Raw genomic sequence first — 16,388 nt, 5'->3', positions numbered from 1 at the left:
GCAATATGTAACGGTTCCTTCTGATTTCCCCACATCTTTGCGAACACTTGTTCGTCTTTTTTATGATAGCTATCTAGTGGGTGTAAAGTGGTATCTCACTGTAGAGATGTAACATTTCCATTACAAAAAAAAAATTGCCTTACACCCCTCTGTAGTCAACTCCCTCTCCTAACTCCTGGCAACCACTTATCTGATTTATGTCACTGTAATTTTGCTGCTTTTAGAATTTCATATTTTTTGTATCTGACATTTTTTATGTTACATAATGCTTTTGAGAATCATTCATGTTGCTGCTTATATCAGTAGTTTGTTCCTTTCTATTGCTGAGAAGTATTCCATTGTATGGATATACTACAGTGTCTTTATGTGATTACCACTGGATGGATAGGTGGATATTTCTAGTTTATGGATATTATGAAAAAAGCTGCTCCAAGCATTTAAGTACAAGTTAAGAAAATATGTATTTTCTTTTCTGTTAGACAAATTTCTAGCATTCAGATTCCTAGGTCGTTTGGTAATGTTAAACATGCATTTAATGTTACAAGAAACTGTTTCCCAAACAGGCTGTATCACTTTGTATCCTCACCAGCAATGTATGGCAAGTTTCAGTTGTTTTACATTCTCACCAAACTTAGCATGGTCAGTATCTTTAATTTTAGCCATTCCGATGCGTGTATAGTAGTATTTCTCATTGTAATTCGAATTTCCCAATGACTAATGATGTTGAATGTCTTTTCTTGTGCTTATTTAACATTTGTATATCTCATTTGGTGAAATATCTGACCAAATCTTTTGTCCATTTCTAAACTGGGTTGTCTTATTATTGAGTTGTAAAAATTCTTTATATATTCTTGATACAATCCTTTATCAGATAAATGCTCTACAAATATTTTTGTCTGAAACTTAGACTTTTCATTTTCTCAATGTCTTGCAAAAAAAAAAAAAAGTATTTACTTACATTGTTTGTGCTTTTTGTATCCCATCTAAGAATCTTTGCCTACCATGTATTTTCTTTTAGAAGTTTTAGCTCTGATATAGTTCAGATTTAGTACTTACATAGTTTAAAAAATATTTCCAATTAGAGAAAAATATTCTGAACTAAGGTTTTTATTAGGTAGAAATCCTGTTAAAGGATGTATGAACTTAACAAGATTACAAATGTATTTTTAAAAAATGTGACCACACATAAGTATTTATTGACTCCTTTATTACATGCTAGGAGCCCTGGTGACACGCTGGTTAAGTGTTCAGCTGCTAACCAAAAGGTCCATAGTTTGAATCCACCAGCTGCTCCTTGGAAACCCTGTGGGACAGTTCTACTCTGTCCTATAAGGTCGCTAAAAGTTGGAATCAACTCCAGGGGTATTATCTGCTAAGTGTCACAGTCTGCCCTGGGGATACAGTACGAAACAAGACAGACATCATCTCTGCATTCATGACGATGTGGGTAAATCATCACCGCGAGTTAAGGAGCTGGAAGAGAAAGACCCAACTCTTGAACCAGACTGTAATCCTTCCTCTTATTAAAGTGTTTTTCCTCATTTATACACCAAACAGTATATACTCCATACACTTCACAGGGTTATTCAAAGCGAAAGATTGTATCACCAACTCAACTTTAACTTCAAATTTGATTGAGAAGCCTTCTATGTTTCCCCTTCTCTCCCGTGCTGTACGAGTGTTACAAACGTTCTACTCAGATCTAAATCTTTACTTTGAGCAGACTACTTTACCTTTAGCCAAATGGAGAAAAACAGAGGCCCTGAGAAAACTTTTTTTAATTAATTTTTATTAAGCTTCAAGTGAACATTTACAAATCCAATCAGTCTGTCACACGTAAGTTTACATACATCTTACTCCCTTCTCCCACTTGCTCTCCCCCTATTGAGTCAGCCCTTTCAGTCTCTCGTTTGAGAAAACTTTTTTAATCTTCTATACTCTACCTTCTAACATCATCTAATTTGGGTCCCTAACCTTCTACTGTCAAAGTGGATGATTTCCTTCTTCCTATTATGCTTCCTCAAGAAGCTGAATTATATTCCCCTCCCCTCATCTTCAACTTCTACTTTTCTATTAGCTCCTTTCAAACATTTAAATATTCAAAAGTCCTTCACTAAAAACAAAATACCCTTCTTCAAAGGTATTCTCTTTCTATCACCTCATTGTTCTCCTTTACTTTATAGGCAGGATGTCTACACTGGCTGTGCCTACGTCCCAATTTATCTCCTGAAGCAGAGCTTAAGAGTGTGCCAAGGTATTTATCCCTTTGATTTTACTGGCCCTCAAAGCAGCCAAGTGTGACCTAGTAGACTCCGGCTGAGCTAGGCCAATGACTTCCAGGCACGAGCAGTCTTCTCTGTTTAAATATTATCGTTTTTAAGTGTACCATGATGTGGAAAAGGTTGGTAAGCACTGTCCTTATGCCGTTATCAATCCATAGTGATCTGGATTTGCCCCTGCCACCCCATGGAAACTGTTCTGGCCATTTTGTTTTTTTCCTTCTTTTCTAAATCCAATGGATGTTTTCTAGTACAGATAGTCCCTGAATTACAGTGGGGTTCCATTCCAACAACTCCATCCTAAGTTGGTTCTGACATAAGCTGAATACTTCTTATTTATTTATTGTGCTTTGAGTGAAAGTTTACAAATCAAGTCAGTCTCTCATACAAAAACCATACAAAAACTTGTACACGCCTTGCTATGTACTTCTAGCTGCTCTCCCCCTAATAAGACAGCAACACTCCTGCTCTCCAATCTGTATTCCACATGTCCATTCAAGCAGCTCCTATCCCCCTCTGCCTCCTCATCTCGCCTCCAGATAGGAGTTGGCCACCAAGTCTCATTTGTCTACTTGGGCCAAGAAGCACATTCCTCACCAGTATCATTTTCTGCATTATAGTCCAGTCCAATGCCTGTCTGAAGAGCTGGCTTTCAGGAATGGTTCCAGTCTTGGGCTAACAGAGGGTCTGCGGACCATGACCTCCAGGGTCCTTCTAGTCTCAGTCATACCATTAAATCTGGTCTTTTAAAGAGAATTTGAGTTCTGCATCCCACTGTTCTCCTGCTCCATCAGGGATTCTCTGTTGTGTTCCCTGTCACGGTGGTAGTCGGACACCATCTAGTTTTTCCGGTCTCAGGCTGATGTAGTCTCTGGTTTATGTGGCTGCTTCTGTCTCTTGGGCTCATATTTACCTTGTGTCTTTGGTGTTCTTCATTCTCCTTTGCTCCAGGTGGGTTGAGACCAATTGATGCATCTTAGATGGCCACCTGCCAGCGTTTAAGACCCCAGATGCCACTCACCATATATTTTGTTATGTCAATTGACCTAGATGTCCCCTGACCCCCATAGTCCCCAGACCCCCATTCCTGCTACTCTGGCATCTGAAGCTTTCAATTGTATTCAGGAAACTTCTTTGCTTTTAGTTCAGTCCAGTTGTGCTGACTTCTCTTATATTGTGTGCTATCTTTCCCTTCACCTAAAATAGTTCTTGTCTAGTATCTAATTAGTAAATACCCCTCTCCCTCCCTCCCCACCCTTGTAACCATCAAAGAATATTTTCTTCTGTGTTTAAACTTTTTTTTGAATTCTTATAATAGTGGCCTCATACAATATTTGTCCTTTTGCAACTACTAATATCACTCAGCATAATGCCTTCCAGATTCCTCTATGTTTCTATTTTTTTTAAGTTTTCGTTATTGCCTGCTATATGGCAGTGTTTCGAATAGTACATCATAACACTGAATATCTACCTGCAAGTGAACATCTGAGAATGATAACAGCAAATTACATGCTGCAAAATTGTACTTAGTACATATTACTAACTATAAGATGCTTAAAAAAAAAAAAAAAAAAAGATGGTCATAAATGTGGTTCGCTGTAACTTCAATATGTTGTCAGTCAGGGACTACCTGTATTCAATTTATGTGACTTCTGGGTAGCATCTGACCCTTTCCCCTTTTAATATATTCTTTGGATTCTGTAGTAGCACTCTTTCTTGATTTTCTATAATTTGACAATTCCTCCTCAAAAAGTAAAAACAAAAAAAAAAAAAGAATTCTTTATCTTCTGCTAGCCCCTTCACTGCTGGATTTTCTTTATGATTCGGTCTTCAATCTTCTTTTTGACTTTACCCTCTCTCCTGGATTTCAACCATTATCACATACATGACTGTACTTTCACCCACTATCTATCTACAGACTGGTAACTGTAGCTTACATATATATACCTGCATGGATACAAGACTGGAAAACCAAAATACTCAAAAAAATGGTTATCTTCATTCATGAGTTTCTACTGCACCCAACCCTTTGTTCCAAAATCCCACATTATGGTCACAGAAAAACATATGCAATTTTCTAATATTTCTTGATCCCTTTTGCCTTTGTTCTTTTGTGTCTGCTGTTTTTAGTTCATAGAATAATCATTGCCATTGAGTTGATTCTGACTCATGGCAATCCCATGTGTGTCAGAGTAGAACTGTGCTCTGTAGGGTTATCAGTGGCTGATTTTTTGGAAGTAGATCTCCAGGCCTTTCTTCCAAATCACCTCTGGGTGGACCTGAACCGTCAACCTTTTGGCTAGGAGCCAAGCATGTTAACGATTTGTACCACTTAAGGATTCCAGTTCATAGAAAAGCTACTAATATTTATTCAGCATTTACTATGTGTTAGGCACTATGCTAAGTGTTTTACACACCCATATTTTTTTAAAGCCTCTCAAAAACTCTATTTGTTGTTGTTGTTAGGTGCTGTCAAGCTGGTTCCGACTCACAGCAACCTTATGTACCACAGAATGAAACACTGCCCAGTCCTGCACCATTCTCACAATCGTTGTTATGCTTAGGCCCACTGTTGCGACCACTGTGTCAATCCATCTCATTGAGGGTCTTCCTCTTTTCCACTGACCCTCTACTTTACCAAACATGATGTCCTTCTCCAAGGACTGATTCCTCCTGACGACATGTCCAAAATATGTAAAATGCAGTTTCGCCATCCTTGCTTCTAAGGAGCATTCTGGTTGTATTTCTTCCAAGACAGATTTGTTTGTTCTTTTGGCAGTCCATGGTATATTCAATATTCTTCACCAACACCACAATTCAAACGTGTCAATTCTTCTTCAGTCTTCCTTACTCATTGTCCAGCTTTCGCATGCATGATGCAACTGAAAATACCATGGCTTGGTCAGGCGCCATCTTAGTCTTCAAGGTGACATCTTTGCTTTTCAACACTTTAAAGAGGTCTTTTGCCGCAGATTTGCCCAATGCAATGCGTCGTTTGATTTCTTGACTGCTTCTTCCGTGGGTGTTAATTATGGATCCAAGTAAAATGAAATCCTTGACAACTTCAATCTTTTCTCCATTTATCATGATGTTGCTTACTGGTGCAGTTGTGAGGATTTTTGTTTTCTTTAGGTTGAGGTGTAATCCATACTGAAGGCTGTGGTCTTTGATCTTTATCAGTAAGTGCTTCGAGTCCTCTTCACTTTCAGAAAACAACTCTATATAGTAGTAATTATTATTGTCCTCATTTTAAAGATGAGGAAACAGAAGCTCAGAGTAGTTTAAGTAATCTACCCAAGGATACAAGCTATTGACCTAGACTGCCCTTCCTCTTGCAATCTTTACTTGGCTAATGTCTTAATTCCTACTGATCTTTCACTACACATCTTAGATGTTGCCTATTTCAGAAGTCTTCCCTAACAACAAATCGATCCTGCACTATTTGGGTATGTAACTTTTTTTCTCAGTTTGCCAATGTACTTTACTTATTGCCCTATTAAACGGATATTAAATGAATAAATAATACAGAAGAATGGACGCATTCAGATTGTGGTGTTTGCGAAGAATATTAAATATGCTGTGGACTGCCAGAAGAACAAAGAAATATGACCAGAATGTTCCTGAGAAGCAAGAATGATGAGATTTTGGCTTGCTTACTTTGGACATGCCATTAGGAAAGACTAATTGCTAGAAAAGGACGTCATGTTTGGTAAAGTTGAGGGTCAGTGAAAATGAGGGAAACCTTCAATGACATGGATTGACACAGCAGTCAAAGCAGCAGACTGAAACATACCAACGATCATGACGATGGCACAGGATGGGGCAAGATTTTGTTCTGTTATACATAACATTGCCATGAGTTGGAGCCGACCCGATAGCAACTAACAACTATTAATAATTTAATATTCCATATATATTTGGGTTCAGGGAAAGAATACTATATGATATTTTTTCATTAAAATTAATAAATTGACATTTTGCTTAAAATTAGTCTTTTAGAAATGCTAACCATAAATCAATCTTTCTGAGTCCAAACAATCCATGATGCTACTGAGAAAATAAACTTTCAGGCTTTTAAGACTAGGAATCAAACACTTGCTTATTTTAATTGACTGAAGTAGTGAAATACTGTGAGGCCTCTTGGAGACAAACAGCAAGGGCTTCCTGATGACGTTATATGTCTCCTTCAAAGTCAATACTAAGAGGCAAGGGTACCTATTTCTATTATATCATTCTTGATTTATCTGGTTAAAACCAAATGGTGCAGAGGAAAGAACGTTAACATGGAAATAATAAACCTACGAACGTTTTTGCCATTACCCAGCTATGTACAAATCACGCGATCTCTCAGAACTTTAGTTTTCTTATTTGCAAATGATTATTTTCAAAATAACAGAGATGAGAGACGAAAACATAATTCAAAAAAGGAAAGAAACAGACAAATAAAGGTGTTGCAATACAATCACAACAGTGATCCCCATAAGGTGAAATAACTAGAGGCTTGAGCACTAGAACCATGTCTCTTAATTCTAGGCTGTTTGATAAGAGAAGTCAACAAGTTCTACACAGCAACCTAATATGGAGAAAAAGATACATAGCTTATCTACTGGAAAAAATAATTAGTACAGGAAAAGCTTTCACAGAAGTCTACAATAGGAAATCATTAAAAACAACTGAAATGCATGAAACTACAGGAATTAAAAAAAAAAAAAAGGTCAATTAACATCTATTACTGAGCCCTACTGGTGCAGGGGTTAGGAGTTTGGCTGCTAATCAAAAGGTTGGCAGCTCGAATCCACCAGCCACTCCTTGGAAATGCTATGGGGCAGTTCTACTCTGTCCTATAGGGTCACTATGAGTCAGAATTGACTCAATGGCAATGGTTTTTTTTGTTTGTTTGTTTATGCCAGACTGTGTATTTTTTATATCTCTAATTCTCACAACAATTCAGAAGAGATGTTATAACCAGGGCTTTAACCCAGTTCATTCTGGTTCGAACCCTTGCTGAAAATTTGCATTTCCACCCCAGATATACTGAATCAGAATCTACATTTTAACAAGATCCCCAAGTGATTCTTCCCTATAATAAATTTTAAAAACCACTGCTCTACTAGTGGAAACCTGTTAAGTGCTACAGCTGCTAACCAAAGGGTCGGCAGTTCGAATCAGCCAGCTGCTCCTTGGAAACTATGGGGCAGTCCTACTCTGTCCCATAGGGTCACTATGAGTCGGAATCGACTGGATGGCAATGGGTTTGGTTTGGGTTACTCTACTAGTGGTTCTCAAAATTGGTTCCTAACCAGGAGCATTAACATCACCTGGGAACTTGTTATTATCCAAATTCTCAGCAGGGATTCAAACTGGAATGAACTGGTTTGAAGTCCTGGTTATAACCATTTTAAAGTTGGAAATAAAACTTCGGCAAATTAATGGACTTCTTCAAAGTCACAAAGTGGTTACAGAGGTATACTTGGAAACCAGGTTGGTTTAATGTCAATTCTGTGCTCTTTATAATATACTAGTCTGTTCTCACAGTTTTCAAATGAATAGTGGTATAATACATACTACAGAATGTTATGTGGTCATTAAAATGATTAAGAATCAAAGGTAGGTTGACAGATCTACAGATTATATTTTCTTTTTTTATGATGCAGGTTTTCTGTAATGAGCATATATGGGCTAAAAATAAACACAAGAAGTCTTTTAAAAACATTAAAGAAGGCCATAGTCCATAAAAAGAGAAGATTCTTCTGTCAACTTGAATGATATATGCTTCTGCAATTGTAAGGGTAAATAGGAAACTTTAGATCTCCTCAGGGCCCAGAATTTAATTTTACAACACTGAAATTTCAGATTATAGTTTTTTTTTGAGTGAATATATTTCCTAGCTTACCTTATGGCTTCTGAATCAATGTGCACAGGTGCAATTCTTTCCAACAGAAATTTGACCATCTCTAGAAAAGGATTTGTTGGCTGCTTAGGATTTGCAAGTTTTCGAGCTATTTCTCTCTACAGGAAAGAAAGAGTTTCACCATAAGTATGACTCACATTCATGTTTTTCCAAATGAAAATGACAGTAGACATCAAAGGCATTTAAAAGATTTGAAATCAACCGAACGTTTTTTTTTTCTGGCTTTACACTCTAAGTATAATTTATACGCCTCACTGAGCACCAACTACAAAATCTGGACTGTGGAAAACAGAAAGGGGAGGATGTGGTTTCTGTGTGATTTCTCTTTTGTCTCATTATCTGTGCCATGAAATTACTGTTTAGTGTAACAACATAATGCTTTTGAAAAAAATAGAACTTTTAGATGTATGTTTTATTGGCTTTGATTATTTTTTGTAATTTGTCAGAATATGTTTTATTTCAGTTGCTAATTTCTTTTTTTTTTAAGGGGAGATTCATAAATACATAAGTATTTGTAAAGTTTTTCAGCTCTGGAAGAACATAGTTGAGGGACAGATGAATATCATGTACTCCCTTCGAGTTTTAATTATTTATAACTTAGAAACAGAATTACTAAAGGCTTTTTGATAGACCCAAAAGTCACTTTCTCAGCTTAAGTGCAAACATACTGTTATTATAACAAATAGCTCCTACAAAAAGACAATGTGCTGGATACTAGGGAAAGAAATTTCCTGTAATAAAAAGGCTTTTAACTAAATACCTGATTGTGAAATATAAATTTTAGCTGAAGAGGTAACGCATTGTTTCCAAACTTGACTATGGGTGATGGTTGCATATGATTAATATAATTGACATCACTAAACCGTACGCCTGAAAGATGCTGAATTGGTGAATGTTGTGTTATACATATTTTTATAACAATCAAAAAATTTCTAAACTATAAAGTAATAACAAACGGTAGTTGTATTTATAAGCTTTTGTTCATAAAAATAATCTTTTAGGGATTATATGTTCAGGAGGACAAGGGAGAAAGGAAAAAGAGATTTCGACTATAGTTTCAGTGACATCTTAACACAAATTACAAATTAGATACCATCCATATTTATTATTAGAGTGTAAATTCAGAGCACTCAGATTCTGAAGAAAATTTCCTAGTTATTAGGAGATGTATGATTCATTTTAGCAAGTTGTAACTGAGCAAAATTCAGCATTTGAAAAAATAAGAACTTTTTATTCAGTGCTTGGTTCTTATATACTTTGCTCTAAGCCACAGACATATATACATAATTTGAATTTAAATACTGTACTAGCTTTTGAAAGCAAACTTATTTCCTACAGATATCCCCCCACCCAAAAGATTTTTTTCTTTAGTATAAAATTAAGCTGTTTTAACCTAAATGTTATGCATTGAATTACATCCCCCCCAAAATATGTGTTGGAATGCTAACCCCTATACCTGTGGATGTAATGCCATTTGGGAATACGGTTTTCTTTGTTATGTTAATGAGGAACAGCATAGACACAGATATTAAGTGAGTACAATTCGGCGGGGAGGGGAGAGGGGAGATGGACTCCATGTGAAGATCACCAAGGAATCAAGGAACAGAAGCTCAGAGATAAGAATGTTTTCCCAGAGCCAACAGAGAGAGCATTTCCCTAGAACAAGCGCCCTGAATTTGGACTTCTGGCCTCCTACACTGTGAGGAAATAAATTTCTTTTCTTTAAAACCACCCACTTATGGTACTTCTGTTACAGCAGCAATAGACAACCAAGACACTAAGATTAAAGCTAGTAATTATCTAAAAACAAATATCGTTATTGGAAAATGGCTAGGGAATTTTACATGGGAATATTTTGGAATATTCTGGAATAGGTTACTTATACATGGAAAAACTAGGTATTAGTAAAGGCAGTTACGGCACTATGTATAAACACACATAAAATTAAAAAGTAAATGCTAAAGAGAAAAAGGATAATTCAAAATTACATAGGTACAATACCAGTACTATATAAAATACACATATATATATAAACAATAATAGATAAAGTTAGAGTTCTTAAAACTTGACTTTTCTACGCTAGGATCCCTAATACAGGGCATTATCAGAATACAAAACATAACTAACAACGCACAAACACTAGAGGAGAAACTAGATAACTGGGGGCTCCTAAAAATCAAACACTTATGCTCAACAAAAGACTTCACGAAAACAGTAAAAAGACAACATACAGACTAGGAAAAAATTTTTGGCTACGACAAATCTGATCAGTGTGTAATCTCTAAAATCTACAAGATACTGCAAAACTTCAACCAGAAAAAGAAAATGACCCAATTAAAAAACAGGCAAAGGACATGAACAGGCACTTCACCAAAGAAGATATTCAGGCGGCTAAGAGATACATGGCACATGTTTTTTTTTTTTAAGAGATACATGAGGAAATGCTCATGATCATTAGCCATCAGAGAAATGCAAATCAAAACTACAATGAGATTCCACCTCACTCCAACAAGGCTGGCATTAATCCAAAAAACACAAAACAACAAACGTTAGAGAGGTTGTGGAGAGGCTAGAACACTTATACACTGCTGGTGGGGAAGTAAAACGGTATAACCACTTTGGAAATCGATCAGGCGCTTCCTTAAAAAGCTAAAATAGATGTACCATACGAACCAGCAATCTTACTCCTTGGGATATATCCTAGAAAAATAAGAGCCGTTACACAAATAGATATATGCACACCCATGTTCACTGCAGCACTGTATACAGTAACAAAAAGATGGAAACAACCTAGGTGCCCATCAAGAGATGAATGAATAAACAAATTAGGGTATACTCACACAATGACTACGTGGTGATAAAGAACAACAAAGAATCCGTGAAACACCTCATAAACAGGCATGAACCTAGAATGCATCATGCTGAGTGAAATTAGCTAATCGCCAAAGGACAAATATTGTACGAGCCCACTATTCTAAGAACTCAAGAAAAGGTTGAGATACAGAAGAAAACTTTCTTTGATGATTACGAGGGTGGGGAAGGAGGGAGAGAAGAATTCACTAACTAGATAGTAGACAAGAATTATCTCAGGTGAAGGGAAGGACAATACATGATACGCTGGAAGTCAGCGCAACTGGACTACATCAAAAGCTAAGAAGTTTCCTGAACACAACCAAACACTTTGAGAGACAGTGTAGCAGGGGTAAGGGTCTGGGGACCATGGTTCCAGGGGACATCTAGGTCAACTGGCATAACGAAGTTTATTAAGAAAATGTTCTGAATCACACTTTGGTGAGTGGTGCCTGGGGTTTTAAAAGCTAGTGAGCAGACATCTAAGATGCATCAATTGATCCCAACCCTCCTGGAGCAAAGGAGAATGAAGAACACCAAAGATATAAGGAAAATATTAGCCCAAGAAACAAATGGGCCACATAAACCAGAGACTCCATCAGCCCGAGATCAGAAGACCTAGATGGTGCCTGGCTACCACTAATGACCGACAGGGAATGCAACAGAGTCCCTGACGGCACAGGAGAAAAGTGGGGCGCAGAACTCAAATTCGAGTAAAAAGACCAGACTTAATGGTCTGACTGAGACTGGAGGAACCCCAGAAGACATGGTCCCTGGACTCTCTGTTAATCCAGAACTAACACCATTCCCGAAGCCAACTCTTCAGACAAAGAATAGACTGGATTACAAGACATAAAATGATACTCAAGAAGAGTGTGCTTCTTTCTTAGTTCAAGTAGATACATGAGACTAAATGAGCAGCTCTTGTCCAGAGGTGACATGAGAAAGCAGAATGGGATAGGAGCTGGTTGAATGGACATGGGAAATCCAGGGCGGAAAGGAGAAATGTACAGTCACATTATACAGATAACAATGAGGGTCTTGTAACAATGTGTGTATAAATTTTTGTATGAGAAACTAACCTGAGCTGTAAATTTTCACCTAAATCACACACACAAAAAAACCTCTTTATAAGTAACAAAAAAAACTTGACTTTTCTGTGTTGCCATAAAACAATTATACAATTAGATAACACCCCATAATATTTTATGCAGGTAATATTTAGGTAATCTCCCATAATAATTATTTAAAGATATTATATTTGTTATAATCTTAAGTGATACCGGGGACACACAGCTGAAATTCCAAAACCAAACTAGGTTGTCGCAGTAGTAACGAATAAATGGTTTTAAGATACTGAAGGAAAAAAGACACCCACACATACCTCAAACACATACATACTTAAAACTAACAAGTTTTATAATGGAAAAATAACTGAGAAAACTTCAACCAGAATTAATGATTTTTTTTAAATCCTTTTAGGAAACAAGAGCTGGCAGAGTTAAAAAAAAAAAAAAAAAAAGTCTTCTGCATTCCTGACAGTGTTTCAAAAAATTTCTGATCAAGTCTATGCTATTACTGTAGATTACTACTATGACTAATATCTATTTACTAGTTACAAAAGTTGTTTAGTCATTAGGCATTGTTAAGGAATATCAAAGAAATAAAGAACTAGCCCCTACAAATTCTCAGTTATTACTAAGACAAAAAACAAAAAAGCATAAAAAAATGCTATATCCATATATGCCTTTCCCTCTTCATATATTTTTCATTTATCATTTTTAACAATAAAAAATGAGTTCTGTCAGGTAATTCCCCCTCACACACCTTTCCTTCCCCCAGCTAATCAAAATGACTGCTAAGGAGACTTAATATTGCCATTATTTTTCACAGTTGGAATCAGTTAACTGGATAAGGATCCGGCAATTTCTCACAAGAAGTAATTTCCAAAGGCTTAACTTTCATATTAGAGTTAAGATATGCATCATTCTCACTAAAGATTAAGTTAAAAGGAAAATGGGAAACATTTTATGATGTGGCCAAATACTATAAGAAGAGATTAAATCAGGATCTCTCTCCCTTTCCTTCTTTAGCAACTCCAGGAGGTATAATTGTGATGACCTATACCAATCAGCAATGAATTTCAGACTTCTACACACAACTGCTGAGAGGTCACACTTAGATCATTATCTTCTCCCACCCCTAAAGCATCTCCTCTAACATCCAGTCAGCCAGACTAGAAATACGGCAGTCATTCTTGACATTGTAGTCTAATTCCTACTCAACTTTTTTTTTTTAAGACTCATTCTAGAATAGGTCATTCCCTGACCCACATCTACCCCTGCCTCGGACGGGTGCTGTTCCTTTTTGCTATCAAAGCACATGATTCTGTGAGAACTTTTAACACACTCTATTCTCTACTGAGATATGTGTCGGTCCAAATCTAACGTGCAAGCTCTGAGAGGCCATGCGTACAGCCTTCTAGATTAAACAGTATATTTTAAGAACACAGGCTTGATCAAGAAACAAAATAATATTTGGACTTCTGAAGATACAATAAATCTCCAACCCTGTAGGGAAGAGTTTTTTAAGTGTGGTCCATGAAAGATCCGATTAAAATCACTTTGAGACTTTGTTAAAAAACGGTGACTCAAAATCCCATTGCAGGCCTATTCTAAGAATCACTTATGTTTGCCATAAATTTACAATACTCTAAGAACTTCCATTCATTTAAATTTTATAGGGTAGTACATGGCCCTGCATTAGGGAATTTGATTCTTTTAACCACCCTATGATGTTGGCAATCTTTACAGATGAGGAAAATGAGGCTCAGAAATACGGAGTAACTTACTAAAGGTCCAAGTGGTAGTAAATGGCATAGCTGGAATTCAAACCTTGGAAACTGTCTCATTAAATGTCGAACAAACAAGTTTTCAAGAAATTGTTAAAATTTGGGAATCATTTTCATAGGAAGGCAAAAAACCCACAAAACACCCCAAAACCACTGCTGTTGTTGATTCTGACTCATGATGACCCCATGTGTTACAAAGTAGAAATGAGCTTCATAGAGTTTTTGTGGCTGTAATCTTTATGGGAGCAGACTGCCAGGCCTTTCTTCCATGGCACTGCTGAGTGGGTCCGAACCACCAACCCTTCAGGTAGTAAATGTTAGAGCTAGGAAGAAGGTATCATTACCATGCTCTTTTCAGTGGCAGTAAAGTCCTCCATTTCTACCTTCCTGGTTCCTAAAATCATGCTCACTGTGTGGCTGCACTGCATGGCTGTAGCATTCATCTCCAGATATTTTGGTAATAAGACATCTGTTTTGCATATACATTTTGGATTGGGAAACCTAAAATATTTCTGGTCTAATAAATTGCAGGGTTTCTCTTCAATGCCATATTTTCAAATGGTAAGCTCAATTCTTATTTCTCTCAAACCAAAAGTATTACTTGAGTGTTCTTCAGGTTCACATTTCTTGTACTGGCTCTTGCAAAGAATGATGTAATATATAGAAGGTTTAAGAGATCTAGGATCTACCTGCAACTCAGCCACTATAACTAGCTGTGAAATACTGAATGAGAAACTTTACATCCCTAAAATTCAATGTGCTTCTCTGTAAAATGAAGTGGTTAAACCAAATAGCTCTAAGATATTTTTAAGCTATTTCATTCTGTGATCCAATTATATTAGTTGATGCTCTACAAGACAGACTACTTCTGGAACTGAAACTCTAAGTGCCAAAGAAGTAAATGAAATTTTTGAAAAAATTTAAATATTTTAAAACAGAGGTTGGCAAACTATGGCCTGTGAAACAAATATGGCCCACAGCTACACTCTACTCTTAAGTGTTCTCAGCAAATTACCCAGATCTGGATTGCTGAAGTTGGGGTATTCTGGACACATGGCACATTCACAAGTAAAAGTCCACTGATAGAAAAGCCCACTACTCTCATCTCCAAAAGAACTTCCCCCCATGTCCTCCTAATTACTGGTCTTTTTAGATCCAATTAAGAGTCCCTGTATGACTACACTGACTAAAAGATACCTTCTTGATGCTAACCAGACCACTTCGCGTATGTATGTGTGTTTGTGTATATATATACATATAATGTACACATATATACATTTTACATATATATATATATATGTAAACACACATATCTATTACAGTCCTTATCATTTATACTTCAATAATTATCCAATGCTAATCCTTTCTGTCTGTTGGTGAACACTGAATATACTGTGGACTGCCAGAAGAATGAACAAGTCTGTTTTGGAAGAAGTAAAGCCAGAGTGCTCCTTGGAAGCGAGGACGGCGAGACTTCACCTCATGTACTTAGGACATGTTATCAAGAGGTACCAGTCCTTGGAGAAGAACATCATGCTTGGCAAGGTAGAGGATCAGCGAAAAAGAAGACGACCCTTGATGAGATGGACTGACACAGTGGCTGCAACAATGGGCTCAAACATAGCAATGATTGTGAGGATGGTGCAAGACTGGGCAGTGTTTCGTTCTGTTGTACATAGCGTTACTATGAGTCGGAACTGACTTGATAGCACCTAACAACACCAACAATCCTTTCTGTCAGATGGATCTTGGCTAAAAGTAGAAAACGCCAGGAAATATTTACCTGTGTTTTACTGACTATGCAAAGGCATTTGACTGTGTGGGTCATAACAAATTATGGATAACACTGCGAAGAATGAGAATTCCAGAACACTTCACTGTGTTCATGAAGACCCAGTACACAGACCAAGAAGCAGTCGTTAGAACAGAACAAGGGGATACTGTGTGGTTTAGAATCAGGAAAGGTGTTCATCAGGATTGTAACCTTTTACTAATTCAATCTGTATGCTTAGCAAATAATCTGAGAAACTGGGCTATATGAAAAATAACGTGGCATCAGATATGGAGGAAGACTCATTAACAACCTGCATTATGCAGATGACACAACCTTCCTTGTGAAAAGTGGAGAAGGCTTAAAGCACTTACTGACGAAGTTCAAAGACTACAGTCTTCAGTATGGATTACACTTTAACATACGGAAAAGAAAAATCCTTACAACCGGACCAATAAGCAACATCATGATAAACGGAGAAAAGGCTGAAGTTGTCAAGTGCATCATTTTACTTGGATTCACAATCAACACCCATGGAAGCAGCAGTCAAGATATTAAAGGACGTATTTCACTGGGCAAATCCGCTGCAAAAGACCACTAAGTGTTAAAAAACAAAGATGTCGCTTTGAAGACTAAGGTGTGCCTGACACGAGCCAGGGTGTTTTCAATCGCCTCATATACATGTGAAAGCTGAATAATGAATATCAAAGAACTGATGCCTTTGAA

The 16,388-nt window shown here is 36.9% G+C and overlaps 1 protein-coding gene across 5 annotated transcripts in view; it reads right to left on the bottom strand.

The window, feature by feature from the left end:
* The window catches only part of PDS5A (PDS5 cohesin associated factor A), a 159,095-nt gene that overhangs the window by 53,259 nt on the left and 89,448 nt on the right, over positions 1 to 16,388 (bottom strand). For all 5 annotated transcript variants that reach the window (XR_010322114.1, XM_064285929.1, XM_064285931.1 and 2 more), the window contains exon 17: positions 8,173 to 8,288. Coding sequence is in view for 4 of the 5 variants with exons in the window: in XM_064285929.1 (XP_064141999.1) it covers positions 8,173 to 8,288 (116 nt within the window). In the remaining variant the exon portion in view is untranslated. The remainder of the gene's footprint in view (positions 1 to 8,172; positions 8,289 to 16,388) is intronic.

This window comes from Loxodonta africana, chromosome 5 (genome assembly GCF_030014295.1).
Source record: "Loxodonta africana isolate mLoxAfr1 chromosome 5, mLoxAfr1.hap2, whole genome shotgun sequence".
Lineage (NCBI taxonomy): Eukaryota > Metazoa > Chordata > Mammalia > Proboscidea > Elephantidae > Loxodonta > Loxodonta africana.
The sequence above is the reverse complement of the archived record's forward strand: the minus strand, read 5'-3'. Positions and strand labels throughout refer to the sequence as shown.